The 27,089-nt window shown below is 40.5% G+C and overlaps 1 protein-coding gene across 4 annotated transcripts; it reads left to right on the top strand.

The window, feature by feature from the left end:
• The first annotated feature begins 4,484 nt into the window (after positions 1-4,484).
• Positions 4,485-26,865, top strand: MIER3 (MIER family member 3). Of its 4 annotated transcripts, none has more exons than XM_035553636.1 (13): positions 4,485-4,622; positions 5,184-5,208; positions 7,464-7,609; positions 9,522-9,656; positions 11,344-11,464; positions 13,466-13,551; positions 13,770-13,842; positions 17,416-17,567; positions 18,099-18,180; positions 20,429-20,520; positions 22,399-22,526; positions 22,703-22,848; positions 22,934-26,865. In XM_035553636.1, exons 1-13 carry the CDS (start codon positions 4,614-4,616, stop codon positions 23,389-23,391), a joined length of 1,653 nt encoding a protein of 550 aa, XP_035409529.1. In that variant the 5' UTR covers positions 4,485-4,613; the 3' UTR covers positions 23,392-26,865. The 4 variants fall into 4 exon arrangements, with proteins under 4 accessions (XP_035409529.1, XP_035409528.1, XP_050572472.1 ...); XM_035553635.1 differs by having other exon boundaries at positions 4,515-4,622; positions 20,426-20,520; XM_050716515.1 differs by lacking the exons at positions 4,485-4,622; positions 5,184-5,208 and adding an exon at positions 5,501-5,543 and having other exon boundaries at positions 20,426-20,520.
• The last annotated feature ends 224 nt before the right edge of the window (positions 26,866-27,089 follow it).

The raw sequence follows: 27,089 nt of genomic DNA, 5'->3' as shown, positions 1-27,089 counted from the left end.
ATCCTCAATACCAGAGAGGCTTTAACTCCTTGGTTTCTTTAACTGCAGCACCATGTTTCACATTTATGGATAACCTGTGCAATAGTGTTCACAGTCAGGTCCACTCCTCGATCACAAGTCCATCTGTATTTGTGTCTCTGTGTTGATGGCCTGAGGTGACATGGAGCCAATGCCCATAACAAATAATTCAGCCTTATGTTTCCAGTCCAGATCCATCTGAGCCACTTCAGTCTTAGCAGCCTGATCCACCTGCTGGTTGTTTTGATGTTCTTCAGTGCATGGATTCTTGCATGCATGAGCATCTACATTTCATACTTTTATAATCAGGTTCTCTACCTGGGTAGCAATATCTTGCCACAATGCATCAGCCCAGATGAGTTTGCTTCTGCGTTGCCAGCTGCTCTACTTCCATTGCTATATCCACCCCCACCAGGCATTTGCCAGCATGGCTAATTCCCTCAGGTACTGGATAGCTCTCTCCCTCGTGGTCCACTTGCTTGGGTGACATACATCTTCCTTGAAGGCATATCCTTCCTTCACACCTAACAGGAGGCCCCTCCAGAGGCTGAGGGCTTGTGCCTGTTTTCCAGTCACTTGTCAATGCCCCCTTCGTAAAGAAGGATCTCAGCTGCTTGGCTTCCCTGCCCTCTCATTCCATGCCACTGGCCCTGCATCAGAGCAGCCAGGTGACAACATGCTCACCTGGATGACAGCTGAGAACTTTTCACATATCTCATAGCTCACTCAGGGACAGGGATGGGGTTGTGACTGCCACATTTATGAGATATGCCTCTTCCTTCATCTGTTCTTGTGATGGCCATGCTTCAGAGTAGCCTGCCTTGTCCTCTTCTTCCTCCTTCCTCTTCATGGTAGGAGTTTCTTCCCTTACTAAATGAGCTTTGACATCCATAGTTTTGTCTTGCATGTAGGGGTGACTGATACCATCTCGGGTTGGTTCTCTGGCCCAGCAACAGGGCCTCTCTCAGGGGTTGGAGTAGCCACATTGTTTATCACAGGGCTTGGAGTGGCTCCAGGGCCTGTCTCAGGGGTTGGAGTAATGTTAATTGTGACTTGGTAGGCATGGGCCAGACCCCAGCACGTTGCAGTGATCTGTGTCTGTTTGGAATTGCCAGGGTGATGGCATACCTTTTTCAAACATTTTGCCAGTTTTTCAGGATTCTGCACTTGTTTGGGGGTGAAGTTCCAAAATACCAGAGGTGTCCACTGTCCTAGGTGCCTGCCCATATCTACCCCCCCACACTCCATGAGTGGTATTCTTGAATAGTTGTTTAACGTTAAGCAAAGCCTGAAACACATTCAGGAGACATAACAATAGGAACACGCTGGTTTGAACATCTGAAGGATATTCAAAATTCTCAAGGGTTATTGTGGCTAGCTTGGAGGAGAAGGGGGAGAAGAATGAGAAAGGGAAGGTGAAGGAGCAGGGGGAAAGCATCCCGCCTTGCCCAGTGCCCAGCCAAACCCTGAGCAGCACCCCCAACTCCACCCTCACCAAATCCCCCAGTTTACTGTTCAGCACGACACCACACGGTGTGGGACACCCCTTTGGCCAGCCTAGGCCAGCTGTCCTGGCTGTGTCCCCTCCCAGCTCCTGGTGCACCCCCAGCCTCCTCGCTGGCAGGGCAGCGCAAAGAGCTGAAACGTCCTGGGCTCTGTGCAAGCACTGCTCTGCAATGACTAAAACATCAGCATGTTATCAGAGTTATTCTCATCCTAAATCCAAAACACTGTTCCATACCTGCTACTAGGAGCAAAATTAACTCTATCCTAGCCAAAACCATGACACCATAGTATCTGAACACTGAGCAATGTGTCTAGCACTCGTAAGTGATGTCAGTAATGCCTATATGGGGTTCCTTCCTTCTTCCTTTCCTGAGAAAGCAGTGGTACAATTGCATCGTTTTTCACTTCCACCTTCCTCAAGCAAGCTTACACCAAAAATTTCACTCTCCTCGCTCTTAACCTTGATTTGCTCCCAGTGAAAACCACTGAGAGACAAACCTTGCTATAACAACATAGAACATAATCACACTACAGGTGTTGGTAGCAAAATGCAGCCCCCACTTGGATACAGAACCATAGTGTCCTTTTTCAAATCTTCAGAATTCAGATATTCATCAGATTTTCTTTTTTCTTTTTTTTTTTTTTTTTTTTTAGATATTGGAATCTGCAAATATTTGTGAGCTTCTCTCTCTCTCTCTCTCTCTTTTTTTTTTTTTTTTAAATAGATGTAATTTCTGATTGCAAAACTTGATAAAATCTCAGGAAAAGACCAGAATATAAAATGTTACTTTTTCTCTCAGATACACTTTAGAAGAAGGTAAGTATTACATATTTTTCCTGTTTTGTAGTCTCCTGTCCACTACAATTCTGGGAACAGTAGTTTTCCAGAATCCTTTCTGCCTTCTGTGACAGCTCAGGAAAACACCTAATGACTTTCTGTGGTAGAGCTATGAATTCATAATATTTTATCAAAGTGGTCTGAATTATAATTAAAAAAAAAAATCTTCCCTTTGATCTACATCTGATAAAATATTTTAACTGGCAAATTAGCAGAAGATTTGGTACAGGATGCTTTTGACTGTGATAACATTTTTAGGAAATTGTTGTCAATTTCTGTATTTCTGCAAAGTGTTGGGATTTTTATTTTATTAAGATCATACCACCAGGTACATCGAAGGTAGGTATTTCTACATCTTAAGGTTCTGTGTAGTTTGGAGGTACAAGAATAGTTTATACATTGGAATTAGAGTGAAATCAGCAGTGCAGCAAGCATTTGAAAATTTACTCTGTTTATCAGAGCAACAGGTGCAGCAGAATAAAACAAACAGTACAGAGCCTGACTGCTTAAGTACCTAATCTAGCTGGGGATCACTACACCATCTGCAAACAGAACTCAGGCACATTTTATTGGGTTTACATGGCAAGGTTTTTGTAGCAGGGGGGCTGCAGGGGTGGCCTCTGTGAGCAGAGCCCAGCAGCTGCCCCATGTCAGATCAGAGCCAGCTCCAAAAGGGACCTGCTGCTGGCCAGAGCCGAGCCAGGGAGCAGCGCTGGTTGGGCCTCTGGGAGAGAAGATTGAAGAAAGGGGGAAAAAAAACAACTGCTGCGCAACAGCAGCTGGGACAGAGGAGTGATAACCAGCTCTGGAGAGACCAAGGTCAGTGCAGAGGAGGGCAGGAGGTGCTCCAGGCAGGCAGGCAGCAGTTCCCCTGCGGCCTGTGGAGAGGCCCCTGGCGGAGCAGGCTGTCCCCCTGCAGCCCATGGGTCCCACACGGAGCAGATCTCCACGCTGCAGCCCGTGGAGGAGCCCCCGGTGGAGCAGGTGGATGTGGCCTGGAGGAGGCTGCGGCCCATGGAGAGCCCCCGCAGGAGCAGGCCCCGGGCCGGAGCTGCAGCCCGTGGAGAGGAGCCCCCGCAGGAGCAGGGGCTCTGAGGGGAGCTGCCGCCCGTGGGGGACCCGTGCTCCATGTGGGAGCAGGTCTTGAAGAGCTGCTGCCTGTGGGCAGCCCCCGCAGGCTCAGTTCGGGAAGGACGGCATCCCGTGGGAGGGACCCCGCCTGGAGCAGGGGCACAGAGGGACCGAGAAGGAGCGGTGGAGACGAAGCCTCAGGGACTGACCGCAGCCCCCATTCCCTGTTCCCCTGAGCTGCTCGGGACAAGGAGGTAAGTGAGGGTGGATGAGGGTAAAGTGTTTTTAGTATGGTTTTCGTTTCTCACTGTTCCATTCCACTAGTCATAGGGAATAAATTACATCAGTCTTCTTATGCTGAGTCTGTTTTGCCCGTGACAATAGTTGTTGAGTGATCTCCCTGTCTTTATCTCAACCCTTGAGCCCTTTCCATGGTATTTTCTCCCCAGTTATCCTTTGAGGAGGGGGAGTGAGAGCGGTTGTGGTGGAGTTCTGCTGCCCAGCAGGGTGAAAGCACCACAAAGTGGGATTACTTTGTACATACAATGCGCCCGTTTTTAAGTAGTAAAAACGCACTGCGAAGTAAATACCCCTTTCTCTGTTTAAGCCACACTGCACAATCAAAAACAGCACGGTTCCTGGCATTATGTTTCCTGCCTCGACACTGGTGGCAGTTGAAGTGCTGCTGGTAACAACTCAGCTCTCCTACACCGGCACCAGGGGCCGGACCAAACTCGGGGTTAACGCACAGGTAACTAACAAGCACCCCTCCTCCGCGGGCTGACACTTCGGCGCAGCCCTGCTGCCCGGGGACGGGGCTGTAAGTTACGGGACCCGGCACACGGGACCCGGCACACGGGACCACCACCGGGTCTCCCAGCGCTGGGCGGGGAGAGCCCAGCGGGGGCCGCGCCCCTCCCTCAGCCCCGGCTGCGCGGCGGCGGCGGGGCGCCCCCTCCGGTCGGGGCAGGCCCGGCGGGCCGCTGCCGGGGCGCTGTGGCGGCGATGCCGGCGGCGGAGGCGGGGTCCCGGCACCGCCTCCTCCGCCCCATCCCGGTGCCGCCGTCCCCTCGGCGCCCTCCCCGGCCGGCTCCGGCTGGGGCTCGGCGGCTGCCATTGGCTTAGCGGCCCCATCCGGGCACTCGGCGCAGCGCCGCCGCTCGGCCCCGATCGTCCCAATATGGCGGAGGTGAGCGGGGAAAGCGGGCCGGGGCGCCGGGGTTCGGCCGGCTCCCCGCCGCCCCCCGCCGCCGCAGCGCCCCCCGCGCCCGCATCGCCGCCGCCGTGAGGAGCCTGCGGGCCGGCCCGGCGGGGCGGCGGGGCTGGCGGGGCGGCGGGGCGGGCGGACGAGCCTCCGGCGCCGCCGGGGCAGCGGGAGCCTGCGCGACTAGGCCGCGCGGCGGGTGCCGGTGCGCAGCCCGCGGAACGGGGCCCCCCGGCGGGCCGGGACGGGGGAACGGGCGGCGGGGGGGGAGCGGGAGCCAGCCCCGGGCTGCCAGGCGGGGAGAGGCGGCGGCCGGTCCCGGCTGCCTCCCGTCGCCGCCGGCCTCTGTCACGTCCCGCCCCGGCCGGGGTGGGAGGGAAGGAGCGGGAGCGGCGGGGCCGGTGCGGGGCCTGCGGCGGGGTGAGTGGGATGGAGGGGAGCGGGGGGAGCCCCGGCGGCGGAGGGGAGGGACGGGCGGCCGCGAGATGGGGAACGGTACCTGCGGCGGGACCCCGCGCCTCACCCCTCTCTCTCCTCTCCCCACAGGCTTCCTTTGGGAGTTCGAGCCCAGGTTCGTCCTCGCCAGCTTCTGCCCGGCACCCTGCCTGCCTGCCTGCCGCACGCCGCGCTCTCCCTCCTGATCCTCCCCGCAGTTGTCTTCTCTTGCCTCGTAGCTTTTCTAGCGCGGCGCCTTCACGTAACTAATCGCCTGCATGATTTCCAAAGAAAGGGATGCGCGCCGAGAGTTCATCCCCTAACTCCCGGTGCAGTTAGTAATTGGCAGCTGGGAGCCCCAAATGAACACAAAGTTTTACAGTGCTTTTAAGTCAGCATCTCAGGAAAGCCATGTAGTCTGGGTAGAGAGAGAGAGACTGTTCCTCTTCTTGCTGATAACTACAGGCCTGTGTGAATATTTGACTTGATATTACCAGAAAGCACTTAAAAGCATAATTATATCCAACTGTTAAGGTTCTTTGGAATACCTTCCCTTTACACAAGCAAGCTTATTTAACTTCATCAGGGCTACTCATGAATAAGTATATTGGGGAGTGCCTTTGCTTCCATCCTACTTCTATTCTGCATTAGCTACTTTTCTTCATTTTAACTGCTCTTACTGAATTTGGCAAGCTTGTGTTACTTGAGTATGGGCAGGATATTGAGTGTTCAAAGACGCTGAGGGGGGGCTTTTTTTTGCCTAAAGTATATGAGTTGTGTAGACCTTCCAATTCAGTTATTCAAATGTAAAATTAGTTACAGCAGTGATTAGAAACAACACTCTTGAGCATATGAGTATATATGCATGTGTATATATATAGACATATGTATATATACTAGATTAAGATGTTTCTCAGTTCTTGAAAAGCTATGGGATCAGGATGTAATAGCTCACAGTGGGAAAATTCAACACATAATGTAGTTACCGTAATTGGAGTAGTAGTATCAGCTATGCTGGGAGATCCATGAGACCACAATACGAATAGCATGTGAATAAAAAGCATTTTTGGCCTGAATGTTTCCTTATTGTATGGTATTATGAACTTGCACAGTATTGTCTTAAGCACTCTAAATGGACAAAGTTTACTTTAATTACCTGCGTGTAAGGAACAAACACTTATCGTAATTGCTGAAAATTAATTAGATTCTCTAAGACTCAGCAGTGTTAGTATATATGAGTGTCTCTTTGAACGCTAGAATCAGTGCAGTGAGGGCTACTGCTTTATTTTTTTTTGAAGAAAAGGATTGAAAATTTGTAGGTATTTTCTTGATGCTCAAAAGAAGTTCTTCTGAGGAAATAATTCCTAATAAACCTTTTCTTTGCTTCTCATCAGCCAAGGATTGCAACAGAGCACTAGTATGTAATAACTAGAAGGCGAAACCAGAAGTGAAAGAAATATCCTAATCTGCTTACTTTTTCCATCCTGAAAGCCATAAGCAAGTCCACATTAAAGTATAAAACAACCCTGTATTTCTGTAGTTTTCTTTGACTTTGCAGTGCAGAATTATTTACATCTGAAAAACTTGTCAAATCTAATGGTAAGGTTTCTTAGAGTTGACAAAATGCACTTAAAATAATAACAGTACTTTTGGGTGACTTACCTCCTTGAGTAATGAAAAAGTCTCTGTCGGACCACCACAGAGCTGTCACAATGGCTGGTTAACTAAATGTGATCCATTAGAAGCATTTTGTTATTTCCCGTATATTTTCCTATTTCTTGAGACTCTGCAGAGTTTGTTCTTTCTTTCTAGATCAAGCGCCAAGACTTGAGCTAAACTAAGCGTGAGGCTAAACTAAGCTGAAGTGAGTCTCACTGTGTATTTTGCTGTTAGTAGAAAGGTGGTTCATAAGCTAAGGTAGCCATTTACCAGTGAAAAACTAGGCTAGTTACCATATAAATCATTATAAATAGAATCAGAGACTATAAATCACATCCTCTGGATTTGCAAGGTACAACTGGCATGCCTGCAGCACCTGATATCTTGTGATATACATGCTTTATGCTTCAACAGTGTTTTCAAGGGTGATTTGAATGGTCTTTTATCCAGCAGAATACTCATTTGGGATTGTACTTCTGAAACTGTTTCAGTAGTTCAGATAGTTCTTTCAAGTTCTGCAAGAGACAAAACTATACCTATTACTTAGAAGTATGAAAAAGGAAGGCCAGCTAAAACAGCTGAATTTGTCAGGTAGCTAGGTGTTTGTTCCAGTTATTCCATTGAAAGTTTTGACCCTGTATGTAAAAGAATACATGCAACCTTTTTTTTTTTGTGTTGTAACTTCATGTGTTGATGTAGAAAAAATAACTCAGATTAGGGTTTTTTTTATAGTTGGCTCTTTATCATCTGAGGATCATGACTTTGACCCTTCTGCTGAAATGCTGGTACATGATTATGATGATGAACGTACTCTTGAAGAAGAGGAAATGATGGAAGAAAGCAAAAATTTCAGCTCTGAAATTGAAGATTTAGAAAAGGTAAGAGTGACTAACCCTCTTCTAAGTGTCCAGATGTGTTGTACCCTTTTTACTGTAAAGAACACTCAACCTGTTCTTTAGTTTGCATTGTATAATGCAATTTCCTAAAAAACGCCTTTGCAGCTTGTTTAAAAAGAGGAAAAGAAAATCAGGTTTAGTTAGGAGATAGCACTGCGTTCTCACAAAAAGACTGAATTTGGCTTTTCAAAGGAATTAGTGATAGGTTAAGTTCAGACTCTTCTTCATTTAAGAACGCGTTTACTTTGGAGGAGAAACCACTGAAGCTGGCTTTAAAAGTCCTATTATCAAATACCACTTCTTATCACTCCTGAGTTTTAGAAGTTGGACGTAAGTAGAAATTATACATTGTGAGTGCTCTTAAGTGACAACTAGCTGTATTTCATTCTGTTGGTTATTTTTTGCTTTTCCAATCTGGAAACAAACATTTGTGTTTTAGGCGTGATGGATCACATTCATTTGCTATGTAAATTGTAGTTTTCTGTCTCTGTTTTATCAGTTTGGCAGTCGGTGGGTGTACAGAATGACCAACATGCTCCTTGGCTTTTCATATTGTGTATTTTACACTGTTTAATTACATGCTTTTCCTGTTTACACCTCTTGTTCATCCATGTCAGTGCATCACCCATTTTAAATGTCTGTTGAATGCTGAACACCCACAAATTGACGCTGCTTGAATTACCATTCAGTGACCCACTTATATTGCTCAACATAACTGCAGATTTTGGTCGAGTTTCAGGAAAGTGTAATTTCTGGCATCAGATATGAAGCTGTATCTGTGTAGCCCGTATAAAAAACATTAAATACTGAATTGACAGTGAATTCAATGAACTCCTGATTTTTTGTCCTTCTACATGTACAATTACTTTTTTGCTGATTATGAACTTGTAGTTACAATAACAAAGGAGCTTGCCAAGTCTAGTGGTTAAAATGGAGTTATTACTCCACAAAATGATCTTATTGCCTCTATAATAGAAGGAAATAGAACTGAGAGCCACTCATCTTAAACACTTTATTACTTTAGGTCCCGATCCTGGAAAGACTTGGACATGTGTTTACGTTTACCCATTGTGAAAAGTCTTTGCAGGACTAACACCTTAGCTGACTAAAGAAAACAAGTAATTTAATCAGTGTATGAGTTCAACAAGAAATTTTTAAAGGTAATATAACTTTTAAAGGTATAAATATTGGAAAATATTTCTTATTCTTTGATGGCTTGAATCAGGTAAATTAATCTCCATGGTTTGTTGTTTTATTAATTGTCTTAGGTTGCAAATATGGTATTTAGTAGAATCATTTGATCAAAAACTGTATGAAAAAATTATAAATCCAGCCTTTCTCTCGATTTTTTTTTTTTTTTCATTCTAAATCGTTAGCTGTCTTTCTCATATTAGCTGCTCAGCAGTCACTACCAAATATGTTGTGCTGAAATTGGAAATGAGGAATAAAGAGTTACTATTTTGGTTTACTTTTGTGGGTTTTTGAACTTACACATGCAGCTGTAACTATGTAGGACTAAAATCTTCAAGTTTTTCTGCAGTTCTCTCTTGTAGGGGGGTTGTATTCCTAGTGTATCTTCTCTTGAAGAAATACAGGCAAATCATCAGATAAGGATCAATGTTTAATAATCAATTACTATTTAGTTTCATCTAGTAAAGATTTTTCTTGAATAGCATGATTGGACTTCACTATATGCCAATAGAGGTGGTGATGAATTATTTCAATCCTGTGCCTGAAAATATTTAAAATATTGATTCAAGTTTTCTGCTTTCAATTAAGTATTTCTTTGTTTGTTCTTACTTTTGTTTTTCAAAATACGTCTTACCATTTAGGCCTGAACTGTTCACAAGTATTTGGCAATATGTTAAAGTGTTTGTAAATCCTCTTGTATTAGGAAGGAAACATGCCATTGGAAGATTTACTGGCATTCTATGGCTATGAACCCACAATTCCAGTTATAGCAGGTTCCAGTGCGGATAGCTCTCCAAGTGAACTTGCAGATGAACTTCCAGATATGACTCTAGATAAAGTAAGTTGGAGAGCCATCTTTACCGGTATTACAATTTAAAAGCAGAAATCCAAATGACCTCAAATTATGTTTGACTACCTCTTTATGTTACACAATGTGTATCTTTGTCAATTTCAATATGCAATTGATAATTACTGTATTATTTTGAATTCATTAATTTTCAAGGGCATCGAAGATCTGATTCTAGTTACACTTATTGCACATAAAAATGCATGGCAGTTTCAATGGCAATTTCTAACAACAAATGAGAAATTATTAAGTTTTTCTAAAACACATCCAAAGAACTGTAGGGTTTTGTTTGTTTGTTTTTAAAGAGAAGTGGGATTTTTCCCAAAAGCTCTATATTTTATTTTAATATATGCAACATCCGGAAATAATAATTCTGGGTTCCAGCATACATGTTGCATATCAAAATTTATGTGGATAACTTGAAAATGCTCTCCTGGATGTTTGGAATGTTCCTTTCAGATATGTATCATTTGGGAAGGTCTCAACTTCAGGGAGTGAGACTGTATTTACCTACAATGACTATATGCATTGCATTGCTGATGTAAAAACTTGAGCTTATGTGATTTGCAGGCTAACATTGAATTCTGAGATTTTAAGCTGATTTTTGGTTGTAAGGAGTAGTCAGACAGTAATTTGGATTATAAAGTCTATAGGTAGTAAGTATATGCTTTTTTTTTAATGCTTTCTGAAAGTATGATGTAATGGTAAACTCTACGGAAAGTGGAGTATAATGATGGCTCTGCACATCTGATTCTCATTAGGATTCATGATTGTGTCGAGGCTACAAATATGTAGTCAGCTTGTTGTCTAATACCGTTCTTCTCCTCCCTAACCTCCATTCAGAGGGGTTCACACGTCTGCTAGTTGAGGAAGTGAGCTTTTTCTTTCTTTTTTTTCTTTCTTTCCATCTTCTTCCTTTTCTCTTGTTTAACCCATGGAAAATTCAATTTTTTGTGTATTTTGGTAAGATACTGGGTTGTCTATTTTCTGTAACTGTCTTTTCAGCAAAAGCATACCAAAGTTCCTGGCAATTTTTTTTCAGAGTTTAGAGGGTAGCAGGTTCTTAAAGTTTCAATGTATCTGTGATGTAAAACACGGAAATTGTCTCAAAACTAGAATTTTGTCATTAGTGTGTTTCAGTGGAAGCAGTTGGAGGAATGTCTGAGATTGATGGTTGCAGAGGTTTTTTCTTGTACCTTTACTTTAATAGAGGACAAAAGGGAAATGAGCCCCTATGTCAACTCTGAAATAAACAGTTATATTTGTTCTTGGATTTAGGAAGAGCAAAGCAACTTTTTAATGAAGGGAATACAATCTACTAAATGATTTCCTTCTGAATATGAGAGGGCACTTCTTTACTGTGAGGGTGACAGAGCACTGGAACAGGTTGCTCAGAGAGGCTGTGGAGTCTCCTCTGGAGATAGGGAAAACCCGCCTGGATGTGATCCTGTGCAGTGTGTGCTAGGTGATCCTGCCTGAGCAGGGGCTTGGACCAGATGATCTCCAGAGGTCTCTTTGAGCCTCAACCGTCCTGTGATACTTAGGGTAAAATAATTCATTTTAATTAAATTATCAAAATGTGATGAATCTGAATCCTTACTGGTCTGTACTTAATAGATATTCTGAGTTTTTTTATTGTTGTTTTTAATATTATTTTGTTATTAATTTCATGATACAGGAGGAAATAGCTAAAGACCTCTTGTCGGGTGATGATGAAGAAACACAGTCGTCTGCTGATGACTTGACACCATCGGTTACTTCACATGAGGCTACAGACTTCTTTCCTCGGCCATTAAGATGTAGGAAAACTAATTTTGTAACAGTATTCTAAACAGTCCTGGCATTATATACAGCTTCCTAGCTTAACTGTCAAATTTGCAGACTGCTTACTTTACTGGGAGCTAAGAAATAGTGCTTTGGGGGATGTTGGACATGAATGTTGTCTTAGGTCATTATTACTAATTACCTGAAAGAACTATACTTGGTACCATGCTCGAAGAAATAAAATAAAATCGATTAATTTCGCTACAAATACAATAACTTTTTGTAATTACTATTTAGTGCTGTGTTGAGGAACACTTTTATGATTTTCAGTATTTTAGTGAATGACATGAATATTCTTTTAAGTTAGTGTTTTTCTACTAAAACTTTGCTGCCATTTTTAAGCCAGTGAGTCCTCCATTCAGCCTGAGGATGTGAACAGAGCTGTGATTTCTTTGTGATTTTTTCTTTCACACATACAGCACTTTTCTATAGGACTTCATGGGGTGAGCCAAAGGATTTTTATCATGGCTTTAATTTGGCAAGTGTCTTAAGCTATTTCTGGGGGAGTTCAGCCTTCTAGAGATGAAGGATGGTAAAGGTGCTGCCTCAGTCACCTGCAGTTGTAGTTCTTCACATGTTTCTAAGGTGTAGTCTAAGACATTCATATTGAAAGAGATATTCTAAACCTTATATCCTAAATCCCTATTCTAAAACCTTAAAAATTACAGTGCACTCTTTAAATTAAGCGAACACCAAATTTGGTGGCACTTAAATGTTACTCATGAACCGTTAACAAATATGACACTGAAAATGAGGCAGCTTTATGGAAAAACCCTCATCTTGCTTAGGATTAAGAAACAGTCATCTTTGTTTTCAGCTACCATGTTTTTTCTATTAGAATGTTCCTCTTTCTCTATTAGAACTTTTGGTTGGTCATTTTAAATCAAATATTTACTAATTATTGACACCATTTTACTGTGTCTGTCCTGTTGGCAGTCTTATCTTTTTTTGTGTTCCCTTTTCATTTCTCTAATACTAAGGTAAAGTTAAGTTAAACATTGGATTAATTGGAAATAAATAATTGCAAGTGATTATCTAGGTATAACGTTATTTCATAAATTCACGTTAGCTTCTTGTCTGCTTCTTCTAGCAGCAAAAGAGAGAGACTAGTGATTCTAATAATGACAGAAGAGGACCCTCTGTCAATATATTCTTGGATTTGTGGTGTTGACAGTTCTAGTAAGGTGTGACAAAGTTAAAAATGCAACCCTATTTTTGAGCATGTTGTAGTTTGGGAATACAAAATAGCTTTAATCTTATTATAATGGTAGATCCCGTTCTACCAGGGATTATACATCTATAAAAATAGAATTACTTCAGAATACAGTAGCAGACTGTTCCAGATTCTAAAATATGTGTTATTCTGTGAAGTACTCTATTTGAATTACATAGAGCGCTCTGCTGTCTGCCTTCCCAAGGAGAGGAGAAAAAAAAAAGAGTAAAAAAGAGCAATCAGTGAGCTGTCTTTTGCTTATTCTGTTTTGTATACTGCTGCTGTATCTTCATGTTGAAGCAGCCTTGTTTAAAATAATGTTTTGAATACCCATTAAAACTTCTGATTAAGGTCTTTGCTAGGTAAAAAAGACTTGCCTTATACATTACTTTTGTTTTGATTAACTGGGGCTAAGTTTTAGCCCTGGAAGTTTATTATTTTCTCATACCTTTTCAGTAAGTTACAAGCTTTAATTGAAAAAAAAAAAAAGATGAAAAAAAAAGATTTTATTTCCTTTATCTGTTAGCAAATTGTTTCAGTTGCAGGGAGGATGAATGTTTCAGTTCTGTAGCATACAAGTGCCAGTGCTTTCTGACTTAATGTTATAGTTTGCTATAGAAGGGTAGATCAACAGGATCATGATCAGTGTCTTCCTGAATAAAAGCAGGTGTTCCTTTCAAAAGCAAAAGATAACGAATTTCTTGTAGTTGTGTTTAAACTGAAAATGCTTCCCAGCTAAAACAAAACTTTTTTGTGTCTGAAGCAAACACTACGTGTGATGGAGATAAAGAATCAGATGGTGAAGATGTAGAAGCAGACAATGGTAATTCATCTGAAGATTTGAGAAAGGTAATTACTATTTCTTAAAACAAACAAACAGAAGGTTAACATATTTTTAATAGTACAGTTTTGATTTTATGATTTTCAGTACGTATTTAAAATAATACCTTAGTTCTGAAATTCCCTGCTGAATGCCAAGTAAATGGCATTTTTTAATGCTTCCGTGTGAAAAAAAATATTGATCATATTTTTCTCCTTTTTTTTTTTTTTTTTTTTTACATCTTCAGGAAATAATGGTTGGTTCACAGTATCAGGCTGAAATTCCACCTTACCTTGGCAGGTACAGTGATGAAGAAAAGGGTAAGTTCTTCTGCCTATTTTACTTTTTATCTTATGCTTTTATGTAGCAACTGATGGAAAAATATTAATTAAATCTTTTATTGTAAAGTCAACGACATAGTTAAAATCTCAAGGGCTTTAAAAATACTAAAAATGTGAAGTGATGCAACCACATAATTACTGCTCAGAAATGTGATTCTACAACTTCGAGAAGACATTCTCAAGAAGACATATGAGTGTGGATTACAACGTTAATTCAGAAGTAGCTAGTGATCTTAGGAGGAAGCAAACACTGGGTCAAGAAGGAAATACTTTTCTCAGAGAATCATAACTGGGCCATGAGTTTGTAACTTAGTTTACAATGAAGATATTCAAAACAGTATTTTTCTTTAATTGCTTTTTTTTTGGCAAGCAAAACTGTGTGGGCTACAAAATGGATATAGAAACCATAATAAACTATTTTCAATTTCCATGGTATGAGAAGGAGATATAGGTCCTGATACATTTTGTCTTTTACAAAACATGTTTTAAGTACTATGTTATTCCTGTGTAAATTTGGATTAAAAACTGCAGTTGTGCTTGAATGGAAAAAATAATCTAAGTGTTTTATTTGGTGTCTTTAAAGGTTTTCACTATGAGAAAAGTGTAACACAGTTGGCTTTGATATTAAAAAAAAAAAAAGAAATTTTCTCATGGCTAGAACAGCTGTGAAATTAAAGAACAGTTTGGGAGATACCTTAAATTTTTTTTCTGTAAGTTTTCAAAATTCTGTCAGTTACTTGCTTTAAAAATGACACATTTTGTGGGAATATTATTCTAATGAAGCATATCAAGTCTTTTCACCATTGCCAATGATTGTTTGTAATAGAGAAGAAGGCTGTTAACTACAGAGCTGGAAGCATTAGTGAGTGCTGCCTAAGAGCCCTAGGGCAGCTTGCTGTTTTCAAAGATTCAGGCACGATGCTTACCAGTTGCAAGAAATGGAGGAATAAAACCAAGATTTTTCTGGATAGCCCTTTTACTATTTATACTTCTTGACTTTTTATCAACCAAGAACTAGAGAATAACCAGAGGATGACCAGGAGGGAGTTAATCTAACAACTAACAACTTAATCTAACAACTTTCAATGGAATGAGCTGATGCTAGAGAGAACTGGTGAGAGTCATGTCTGCTGGCCTTGCCAGCAATGTGGTAGCTGTCAGGACTGGAGAGCCCATGGAGCTCCTCCTGAGAATGTCAGGCATGGACTCCAGCAAGAAGTGCTGGATTGTCTTGATTAATGAAAGAGGAAAAAAATAAAGGAGGTAGAACCTGAGTGTCAGCAGCACTCAGAGGTGTAAGGTGGAGGTACTCTGAAACACTGCATGTACTGGAATAAACAGGCTTCAGAGTTCTGGAATTACACTGCAGCAATTCCAGAATCATCCCCCTCTACATAAAGGTGATCCTGCAATAGCCTCTTCTGTACTAGCTGAAGAGGTGGTGATGGCAGACAGGCTTACATTTCTGCTGTGTAGTCCCAGCTGCTGGAACTGTCATAGATGGCAGTTCAGTTCTTCTATACACCTTACGCTTGTAACATATCCGTTCGAAATCTTTCTATACTCTTATGCCATAGCAGCACTTCCTGAGAAGATGTAACATTATTCCTCACCTTTGCTTAGTACTGTTTCCTGCAGTTTTATGAGAGGTTTGAGGAAACTCTTTGCCTCTCCACTGTAACATCCATTACGCTTGTGTGTGAAAAACTCTAAATTTTGCATTACGAAGAGATTACATGAAACATTATGTGCAATGTTAATCACACCTATTGGTCAGAGTTAAATTCTAGGTTATAGATCTTATAATGTTTGCACAGACTGGCAAAGGTTCAAGCCATCTTTTATAGGACTGATATGTTGTCTGTCAAGCTACTTAAGAGGTACATACATGATTTCAGTCTACTATGAAGGATTATCCATCCTTATTGTTTATAAAACATGCAGTGTACAAGTTTACAAAATTTGGTTGTTAATGAACGCAAAAAGAAATAACATTAAGACCTAAATTCTATTCAGTTAAGTAAGTTTTGGCAATTTATGGTTGAAAATGATCAGTTAGTCACCTCCTCTTCTTATTTTTTTCTTCCCAGATGTATAATATTTGAAATATTAAAGTATTTTTCTACAATGTTATAGTAAACTATAGGTTATTTGTTGAAAACAGTTTGCAGTGGTTTGGCAGTGATGGCTAGCTAAATTCCATAACGCTGCTTTCTCACTCCCCCTCCTGAAAAGATAAGGGGCAGAAAATACCATGGAAAGGGCTCAAGGGTTGAGATAAAGACAGGGAGATCACTCAACAGTTATCATCATGGGCAAAACAGCCTCAGCAGAGGGAGATTGATATAATTTGCCTATCACTAGCAGACTTAAAACAGGGAGAAACTAAACGCAAACCATAAACACCTTCCCCCCATCCACCCTTTCGTACCTCCTCGCCCTGAGCAGCGCAGGGGAAGAGGGAATGGGGGCTGTGGTCAGTCCCTGAGGCTTCGTCTCCGCCGCTCCCTCACGGTCCCTCTGTGCCCCTGCTCCACGCGGGGCCCTCCCACGGGATGCCGTCCTTCCCGAACTGAGCCTGCGGGGGCTGCCCACAGGCAGCAGCTCTTCAAGACCTGCTCCCACATGGAGCACAGGTCCCCCACGGGTGGGCGGCAGCTCCCCGCAGAGCCCCTGCTCCTGCGTGGGCTCCTCTCCACAGGCTGCAGCTCCGGCCCGGGGCCTGCTCCTGCGGGGGCTCTCCATGGGCCGCAGCCTCCTCCAGGCCACATCCACCTGCTCCACCGGGGGCTCCTCCATAGGGGGCTGCAGCGTGGAGATCTGCTCCCTGTGGGACCCATGGGCTGCAGAGGGACAGCCTGCTCCACCAGGGGCCTCTCCACAGGCCGCAGGGGAACTGCTGCTGCGTGCCTGGAGCACCTCCTGCCCTCCTCTGCACTGACCTTGGTCTCTCCAGGGCTGGTTATCACTCCTCTGTCCCAGCTGCTGTTGTGCAGCAGTTGTTTTTTTCCCCCTTTCTTCAATCTTCTCTCCCAGAGGCCCAACCAGCGCTGCTCCCTGGCCTGGCTCTGGCCAGCAGCAGGTCCCTTTTGGAGCTGGCTCTGATCTGACATGGGGCAGCTGCTGGGCTCTGCTCACAGAGGCCACCCCTGCAGCCCCCCTGCTACAAAAACCTTGCCATATAAACCTGAAACACATCTGAATAAAACAGAGTGGTTTGCTAGTTTGTTCGTATGAAGATGATGTGTATATATGCATAATTTGATTGAATCATCTAGCAGTGTACAAACCATTCCTATGGAAACACTCTGTCGGAAGAGTTCAGTCCCTTATCTCTCCCTCATGGAACCTGAATCTCTTCACCACACCATACTGCAGAGTCTGTCTTTTAACTGAGGCATTTGTGCAAAAAGTGAGCTGCAATTTGTAAGTGGCATGATGGCATTTGATTTAATTTCTTCTGTGTTCCTGTTCTCTGTCTTTGTAAAGTAGCTTTTATGTTACAGTCTTTAAAATGTCACACCTGGTGTTAACGGATTTCTGTTTTAACAGCCTATGAAAACGAAGACCATTTACTTTGGAAACCTGATGTGATCTCAGAAAATAAAGTTAAAGAATACCTTTTTGAAACCTTCTTAAGAACAGGAAATGAAAAAATGATTGGCAGAATTCCTGAAGGACTACATACACGGGACAATGAACAAGTATGTTTTATATCCTGTTCCATTTGTGACACATTGCTTTGTAATTAAGGTGTTCTCTTTCTTTGCTTGTATTATAAAGGCAGCAATACTCAATTTCATTGTTTCTTTTTTTTTTTAGTTTAGATGTTATTGGGGTCAGGATCTTATTTGTAATCTTAAGCATGTGCTTATTTAGGCAAATTAATGTATTAGAATGTTGGCAGTGTTTTTATCTTCTAATTGCCATACTCTTGACAAATCCAGGTGTTTTTTAAATAACTGCATATTTTACATTTGCTTGTTTAAACCCTGCCTCAACGTTTTGACAGTTTTAGTTTTGACTGATTTTTTACATATTTTTATCACAAATAAAGACAAATTCTCTTTTTTGGACATGAGGCATGCTCACTGAAAGGCTAGTTTCATAAACTTAGATTATATATTTACAAACTTTAACTCTTTTTATAGAGAAGATTCTTTATAAAGTTTGCAAATATACAGTCTTTGCATACATTTGCAAATACGCGATCTAAATCTTCTTTTATTTTATAGGCTCTGTATGAACTTCTCAAGAGTAGCCATAACGTTAAAGAAGCAATTGAGAGATACTGTTCAAATGGAAAGGCATCTCAGGGTAAGAATTAGTATGTGATTTTTTAGAAATGCATTGGAAAAAAAATCATAAAGTTGTTTAGAAAAACCTCGAGTAAGAATCAGATTGACAAGCATTTCCCTTTCCGTCATGTCTTTAGCACAAATTAAGTATAATCTGTTGGAAATTTCTGCTAGAGAAGTTTGCAGATTTATGCAAGTTTACAGGATCAGCTTTTACACCTTTTCTTCCCTTCTGTCCTCCACTGCAGCTGTAAGAATGGCACAGACTGAGGGATGGGAAAGAAGCTGTGATTTTGCTCTTGTAAGGCAGTTCTCACCCTTGTTGCAGTATCTTTTCGTGTTCATGGTCAGCAATCATAGAATGTCTTGGGTTGAATGGGACCTTAAAGATCACCCAGTTCCACGCCCACTGCCAGGAATGCCACCACTAGACCAGGTTGCCCAGGTTGTCCAACCTGGTCTTGAACACCTCCGGTGACGGGGCCCACACAACAATAATTTGATGGCATTTATACCAGAATGAGGAAAACATAGCTGGCTACATAAATGAGCCCCGCTCTCTTCTTCACTGCATCAACATTGTGTTATGTCAACCCTAATCTGATTCCACCGTATTGTTCTGTAGGCCTTTGGTAGAATTTGGAAAGCTTTGTTTGAATTAAGTGGAAGATGGACTTCTGCCTTGCTTGCCCCTAGTTTTATTACTCCCTTACATGAAAATCAAAGTTTATCGTGAGCTGGCAATGTATTCTTGCAGTCCTGTTCAGCTCTGGGTTCCACAGCACAAGAAGGGCATGGGCGTATTAGAGAGAGTCTAGAGGAGGGCCACAAAGGTGCTCAGAGGGCTGGAGCAGCTCTCCTATGAAGAGAGGCTGAGGGAGTTGGGGTTGTTCAGCCTGGAGAAGAAAAGGCTCCGGGGAGACCTTACAGCAGCCTTCCAGTACTTAAAGGGGGCCTGCAGGAAAGCTGGGGAGGGACTCTGTCAGTGAGTGGAGTGATAGGACAAGAAGTAATGGGTTTAAACTAAAAAAGGGTAGGTTTAGATGAGATAAAAGGAAGAGATTATTTGCTGCGAGCATGGTGAGGCACTGGCACAGGCTGCCCAGAGAAGCTGTGGATGCCCCGTCCCTGGAGGTGCTCAAGGCTAGGCTGGATGGGGCTTTGGGCAACCTGGTCTGGTGGGAGGTGTCCATGCCCACGGAAGGGGATTCGAACTGTGTGATCTTTAAGGTCCCTTCCAACCTAAACCATTCTGTGATTTAGCAAAAAAAGTTCTGGGGTCTTAACATTGTTGTGGTTTAGCCCGGCTGGCAGCCAAACACCACACAGCCGTTCGCTCACCCTCCCCCCTCCCTCTCCGGGATGGGGGAGAGAAACGGGAAAGTGAAGCCTGTGAGTTGAGATAACGACAGTTTATTAAGACAGGGAAAATAATAACAATAATAATAATAATAATAATAATAATAGTAATAATGTGTACAAAGTGATGCACAATGCAATTGCTCACCACCCGCTGACCGATGCCCAGCCTATCCCCGAGCAGCCGGCCCCCCACCCCGGCTAGCCACCCCTATATATTGTTCAGCATGACGTCAGATGGTATGGAATACCCCTTTGGCCAGTTTGGGTCAGCTGTCCTGGGTCTGTCCCCTCCCAGCTCCTGCTGCACCCCCAGCCTGCTCGCCAGCAGGACAGAGCGAGAAGCTGAAAAGTCCTTGGCTTGGTGTAAGCATTGCTCTACAACAATTAAAACATCAGCATGTTATCAGCGCTCTTCTCATCCTAATCCAAAACATAGCACCCTGCCAGCTACTAGGAGGAAAATTAACTCTGTCCTACCTGAAACCAGGACAAACATACATACTGCATAAAGCAGAAATGGGCTATGAGTGCTGCTGTAAGTTGATACTCAGTTGATATTGATCAGTGACCTATGCAAGAAGTATGTCAGAAAATTAATCTGATACTTTCATGATGTTTTAAGTCTTTTTTGTGACAAATTTCATAGGAAATAATCAGTTTTTGAATATCCTTTGCCCTCAAGGATAAAAGATTTTAGAAATCAAACTCTACTATGAGTCTTTATAAATAAGAGTGTTAGATTTGGGGTAGAGTATCTATACAGTAGAGGAAAGAACTAGGTCTGAATAACCTATTGTTCTTAAAGAGTGTGTTTGCATATTCATGCATTAGCAACACAATTATTTTATTCTCTGTAAAAGTTTCTTGAGCACAAATAATATGCTGTTTTTGTTATTGGCTAGAAGAGATGACAGCATGGACAGAAGAAGAATGCAGAAACTTTGAACATGCACTTCTGATTTATGGAAAAGACTTCCATCTCATACAGAAAAACAAGGTGAGTGTTTTACAGTTAAATGGAAGAACTGGTAGATGATACGATGCTGGAAATCTCTCAGAGCAGTACATTTGTCCAAAGTCATGTAGAAGTGTGAGATAACAACCAACATACTACAACCAGTTTGGCGTTTTTGTGCTAAGTTTACCTCAGATGTCATTGAAAAAGCTAAATGAGTTGATGTACTGTCTCTGAAATTGACTTACACTGACATCACTTCTATTTATGCATTTATATTATGTTTTAGTTAAAATGCTTGTCTCTCCTCTAAGTATAAAACTTGCATACTGTGGCTGTGGGAAGGGAAAACACATCTTAACTTTCTTTTTATCACAAGAAAGGTGTAATTGTACAAAAGCAGGCTTAGCTCTTTGTGTTTTCAGAAGATACTGTACTCATCCATCAGGATTGTGTTTCCTGGCTAATTGAAGGAATTCTAATCTTGATCTGGATTGCTTCTGATTAACTCATTTGTGGTTGAAGAATAAGGATTGGATATTTTTTGATCAAAAATATATATCAATATGGACACTTCCAAACTTTCTGTGTACTTCGTTTATGTTTTGATACCATCTTGAGTTTTTTTTTCTTTATGAGACTGATGTGTTTGTCATATTTCAGGTAAACTTTACAGTGTTCTGGTTGCTATTGAACAATTATTGTCAATTAGTCCTGCTCTATAACTGGCTTAACCTGCCTTATGATAAATATTTGGGTAGTTCAAATTATAGATGGACCTTACCAATAAACAGTAGTTCACCAGAGATTCGAAGAAGTAATTTTTAAATTTATTTTTAGTATTTTTTTCAACATGCAACAAAGCACATGATTTGAAGTATATGTCACTATGGACTGGAATTTGTCTAAGAAAACCACTAGTTTTTATTCAAATAGGTAGAATGTCAGAAAGTTTGGGAAAAGTTCTGGGACCCAGCATAAACTGATGTCACTTGTGTATTGAAAGTATCAGCTAGTCAAGAGTTAGTGCACGGAGAACTTTTATGAAATATATTTCCTTATCACTCTACTACAAAGCATTGGCTGGGACTTCAGATACTAGCTGGTGCGTATAGACATCTGTTCATCTCCTTCCCTTCTTGCTATGTTGGTGCCTAAAATAGCGAGGCTTATTACTGCACCCAGGGCAGTTTGGATTTGCCTCTGATGCTTTTGTAAGTTTGATCAAGCTCAATTACAGTTTACTACCATACTATATCAGGATATGTTTGTATATCCTAGCGTATAGTAAAACTTAAACTGGAACTGTGAGCTGATGATGATTTGAAATGTTTCTGCATCCAAAAATTGATATATTTTATAAGAATATAGGCAGAAGTAATATTTTTTTTCTCCAAGAATCTGACTTGTCATCCACTTTGGAGAAAAGGAACGGTTAACATAGATTAAAATGAATCTTAGGAGTCCTTAATACCTTCTCAACAAGACAACAATTTTGTTTTGTTTAAACATACTGCTGCGCATATCTGTTTTCAAGCCTCAACAGTTCCTGACTTTACTAAAAGAAATCAGTACCGAGTGTCTTTTCTAGTTCACTACTGTTGGGTTATTGATCTGATGAGTTTTTTTCCATTGTAAGAGCCTGTCTTACAATTTAAAAATTGTTACATAGTTTATGAACTGAAATGTTTCAGATATAGATACAGTTTCAATCTATTAAAAAGAACATACAACATGTAATACAGTAGAACAGACATAACAGTTACATGAAACTTTAGATCTCTTTAAAATCTGTTAATTGAATTGGTTTGTTCCAGATCCTGGAGTAGTAAATCTAACAGTATTGCAGGGATATGGGAACCGCAGAGATGACAAAACATCTGTGCATTAATCTTGTCAGTCCTTCTTGCCTTTTTTTAGGTAAGAACCAGAACAGTTGCTGAGTGTGTGGCTTTCTATTACATGTGGAAGAAGTCAGAACGTTATGATTATTTTGCTCAGCAAACAAGATTTGGAAAGAAGAGATATAACCATCATCCAGGAGTTACGTAAGTACAATGCTAGAATATGTTTACTGTTGCAAATCCTAAATGTAGAAGATTTTTTTCTCCCATCATTGCAGTGTAATGCTGCTGTGGCTATGGCAACTAAAATTAAATTTTGTCATCATTCTATGCTCTGATTTCATGTTAAGTAACCCATTGTGGTTATAATATTCTTTTAGGGACTACATGGATCGTTTGGTAGATGAAGCAGAAGCCCTTGGTGGAGCAGTACACGCTTCAACCTTAACATCTAATAGTCGAACAGAAACCATTCCTGATCAACAGCTAAGCATTCTGAACTCTATCACTGCCAATGAGTTGACAGGTAAATCAAAGAAAACGAAACTTTTAACTGTTGTGGCTACATAAACTACTATTTCATTTACATTTGTGTTCATCTGTTTTTCCAGCATTGACAAATAGTGTAACTACAGTCTGCCATGCTTCAGATGTGAACTGCCTGGATGATGCCTTTCCTCCTATGGACAGCTTACCCCGAGCACCAGTTAATCATGTGCCTGTTGGAACAGAAGAGTTGCTTAACTTGCCAAGCAATGGTGAAAGTGATTGTTTTAATTTATTTGAGACTGGCTTTTATCATTCAGAGCTAAACCCAATGAACATGTGCAGTGAGGATACAGAAAGACCCGCAAAGAGATTGAAAATGGGAATTGCTGTCCCAGAATCCTTCATGAATGATGTCTCTGTAAATAACCTTGGTGTGGACTTTGAGAACCATACGCACCATATTACCAGTGCCAAAATGGCTGTTTCAGTGGCTGACTTCAGTAGTCTATCTTCAAATGAGACAAACGGTTTTATCAACACCCACACTCTTCACCAACATACTGCCCTTCACTCAGAATGACTGTGGAAAATGAAACAAACAGTGGGTACTTTATGCAGTAGTAGTAAACTTGATGGGAGCTATCAGGTTTGCCTAGTCTTTCACTGGAAGTTTGAACATTATGACATCAGTGATGTCTTTGTATGTATAGAACTATATCTTGATTTATCAAGAGTAATTTCTTTTTTCAGTCCATAAATGTGGAAATGTCATAGGATGTTTGGCAGAGTTTGGGACTAAGAGAACTCTGTGGTGCAGCTTTAAGCTCTGCTTCAATTTTTTTTTTAAAGCCTGTAGACAGAGGCCACCATTTCAAAACCAGCACAGAAGTTCTGAACTGATTGGAGTGGCTTTTTAGTCTAAGTTACTTTTGCTGTAACAATTGCAGTGGAATAACAATGTTTACAGGTACCTATCCTGATCCCTGCCCAATGTAGCATTTTTTTTCTTATAAAGGCAGGGATGGGCTTCTTTAATTTAAACTGCACAAACATACAAGGATGTTTTTTAAATGGAACCTTCTCTCATGTGATACTAAACTAGAGCACTTCAGTTTACAAAACAGCAAGTTCATCTTGGTGGAAGCTAGCACAAGGGACTTAACACAAGTAAAGTATGAAGACCTACACTTGGATGCTGTTGCAAAGTTATAGGCCATGGCTATCTTACAAGAAGTAATTACTGCCAGAGGTGTCTGTGTACTTTAAACTGACTGTCTTAAACAGATGCATTTTAGGCTGTCGTATTCTGATGGGGTTTGTCCACAACTTGAAGAGTAACATAATTGTGTAACTTAACTTTCCTAAGGCAGCTGTTGTTGCATAAACCTACAGTCTGCGCAGTTTAGGATTTACCACTAAGCAGTCTGTGTTTTGGAAGACATCTTAAATTGTTTGGAGCACTGCAGTTCAAAGTGTTACAGTTTTGAGGGACTGTCTAGTTTATACAGAAGTAGTAGAACCTTGAAGTGTGTATTTAAAAGCTTTTCTTTAGTGTGGATTGCATTTATTTGTTTTGTCAAAGTCATTGGCTGAAAAATGGCATTTTGCTAGCTTGGTCATATAGGAAAGGACAAGTAAAAATGTTTCCCATAAAAGTAACTATTTTACTTCAGTGAATTTTTGTTCTGTACAGTGGGTCCAGTTCAGCCATCCAGAAAGTTTGTCTTGCAAACGCTTGTTCTAATTCTTGTGGGAGAGTCAAATCAAACATAGTATTGGTGTGTAGCATGTTGTAGCATACAACTTGCAGGTTTTTTAATAGGATTTTTTTTTAATAGGAATCCAAACCTTATTTCAGTAAGATTACTGCTTTCCCTCCATACTTTTCTTTGCACTGTTCATATTATAAACTTAATTGCCACTAACTTGTTTTCATTATTCAAGTGATTTCATTATTCAAGTGATTTGCGTTGTTGATATATGTAATAGTTGCTTCAAGGTCATTCTGAATAATTAGAAAGTAGTGACTAATATTTGAAAGGGAAGAGGGTATTTATTATGCATACTGTGAACTGCATTGTCATCCTGACTTTTGGATGCAGAGTATGGAGTTTATGGCATTGTAATGAAGATTGCTTTGAATTGTTTACACAACAGCACATTTACCATATTAAATGCAGATCAGTTTAGCACAGTGGACAAAAGTAGAGATAATTTGTAATCAGTTCTTAATTTATACATCCGGAATGTGTAATTTTGGTAAGTACACAGTAAATAACGGGTAGCCTTGGCCCTGTGTTGTACTCTGACATTTTTTAGCCAAGTTGTCAGCTTCTTGTTGCTGTGTTTTGTGCTGAACTTTGTATCTTGTTTCTTTTGTTTATGAATCAACACATTTTTATGTAATTTTGTAAAATACTGGCCATAATCCTTCATTGTTATACATTCAATTTTATCTATGGGTTTACAGTGAGTGGCTGGTGTGTATAAAAATCGTTATACAAAGATGACTGAATGCTTATACCAGTTGCACTTAAATGAACATGCCCATTCTCATTAGCTGATGCAGTAATATATTCAGTTTATCTATGCATTGCTGAGATCTTAATGTAGACAGAGACTTGTCTAAGGTTTGGATTGTCAGCAAGTTGAATGGACACTTTAGTTATTTAATAAAGACTTTTGACCAAAATTCAGAAAATGATATGAGAGAAAAATGAATTCCGGCTAGTCTAGTAGATTTTTAAATGTTGATCTTATTTAGCCTGTTGGCTAGCTAGCTGGTATCGTTTACTTTTAATTCCTTGTTAAAATGAGGCAATAATTTGCAAGATTTTGTAAATATGTAAATTCTTCATATCTTTTTAGATATCTATTTCAATATTTTCTGACTACTTCTGTGTATAGGAACATTTTTGTGCATGCTTGATGTGACATTCATAAATTTGTACCACTATGACTTTATCCATGTAAAATAGCTATTTATTGAATTTTTCTTTTAAAAGCTGGACTTACATATTTTTCTCTCAGTTTAAACATTTAAATGGAGAACTTGTTACTGTTTATTAAAAGAATTGCGTTTTGAAAGTCAGCACGAAGATAACTGAATTGCAAGCATATGAAGAAATTACCTTGCCTTGGTTCTTAGATGGTGAAGCACAATTCTTATAAAAAACTGTGATGAATTCTTTGTTCTTTGCCACGCTTTTTCTTCATAAAAACAAACCAAAAATCCATAATGGGCAATTGCAGTGTTAGTAAATGTATCCTTTTTATGTACAGGGAATCTGAAGAGGATAGCTGATTCATTTAGAAGTGTAACTGGTGCTGTGATTATAGCAATACTTTTACTTTTGTTAGTCATACATCATCTTCTCATGCTAGATTTTTAAGTGTTTAGTTTTCCTCTTGTCATGGTCAAACTGCTGAATTTACTTGAAGGATGTACAATACTGTTTGAAGAATACTAAATTGTGTACAATTAGGTCAATGAATTGTACAATTGTTTCCTGTTTTTAATTTTTAAAACTGAGGGTCAAAAATGAATGAAAAAATCAGATCCAGTAGAACATAGTGATATTACCTAACTTAACCAAAGTCTCTAGTGAATATTTTAACTTTGAATGTAAACTAATGGATAAACTGACCAATAGGGACATTATTTGCCCAGCATTACAAGCACATTGTCTACAGATGGGAAAACTAAATACAGTAATTTATAAAATAATGATCAGGTTACTATTTTTTTCTTTTATTCCTATTTTTAATTGAAAAAAGGAAAATACTATCAACTGTAAAATAAGTACATATGGTTATAGTCCTCTTAATAAAACAGAGATTCCAGTTATTCTCAGTTCAGAGTAAGTACCCTGTGCATAACAATAAATTTAGTGACAATCGGAACATGTTTTAGTATCAGATGTTCAAGAGGAAGTCGCTATTGCATTGGTTTTAATATTTGTACATAAACACTGATTTTTTTGAGCATTATTTTGTATTTGTTGTATTTTAATATCTGGTGTACAGTTCCAGAAATAAATGTCTGGAAACCCTTCTTTACTTGTAAAGCTTTTCATGCATCTGCACCATGCTTGTTACTTCATTTTCAGAATTATTTAGCACTAACTGACCATGTTTTAACATTCTGGGTTACACTAAAGTACATGCTCCTGCTCTACCTCATGTAATGCGAAGCGTGACAAATGTAACATGCAGATATACAAGTAAAATAATAAGCAATGGTTTTCCTCAAACATTAGGGCTTAAGCACAGCAAAAT

This window comes from Cygnus atratus, chromosome Z, assembly GCF_013377495.2.
Source record: "Cygnus atratus isolate AKBS03 ecotype Queensland, Australia chromosome Z, CAtr_DNAZoo_HiC_assembly, whole genome shotgun sequence".
NCBI classification, from domain to species: domain Eukaryota; kingdom Metazoa; phylum Chordata; class Aves; order Anseriformes; family Anatidae; genus Cygnus; species Cygnus atratus.
This window is presented reverse-complemented; position numbering and strand designations above follow the sequence as displayed.

Bases quoted from the DNA above. Each gene is read 5' to 3' on its own strand.
- MIER3 (XM_035553635.1), top strand. The intron at 17,568-18,098 runs GTATGTTTTATA...TTTATTTTATAG, and splicing joins ATACACGGGACAATGAACAA to GCTCTGTATGAACTTCTCAA. The intron at 20,521-22,398 runs GTGAGTGTTTTA...GCCTTTTTTTAG, and splicing joins ATCTCATACAGAAAAACAAG to GTAAGAACCAGAACAGTTGC.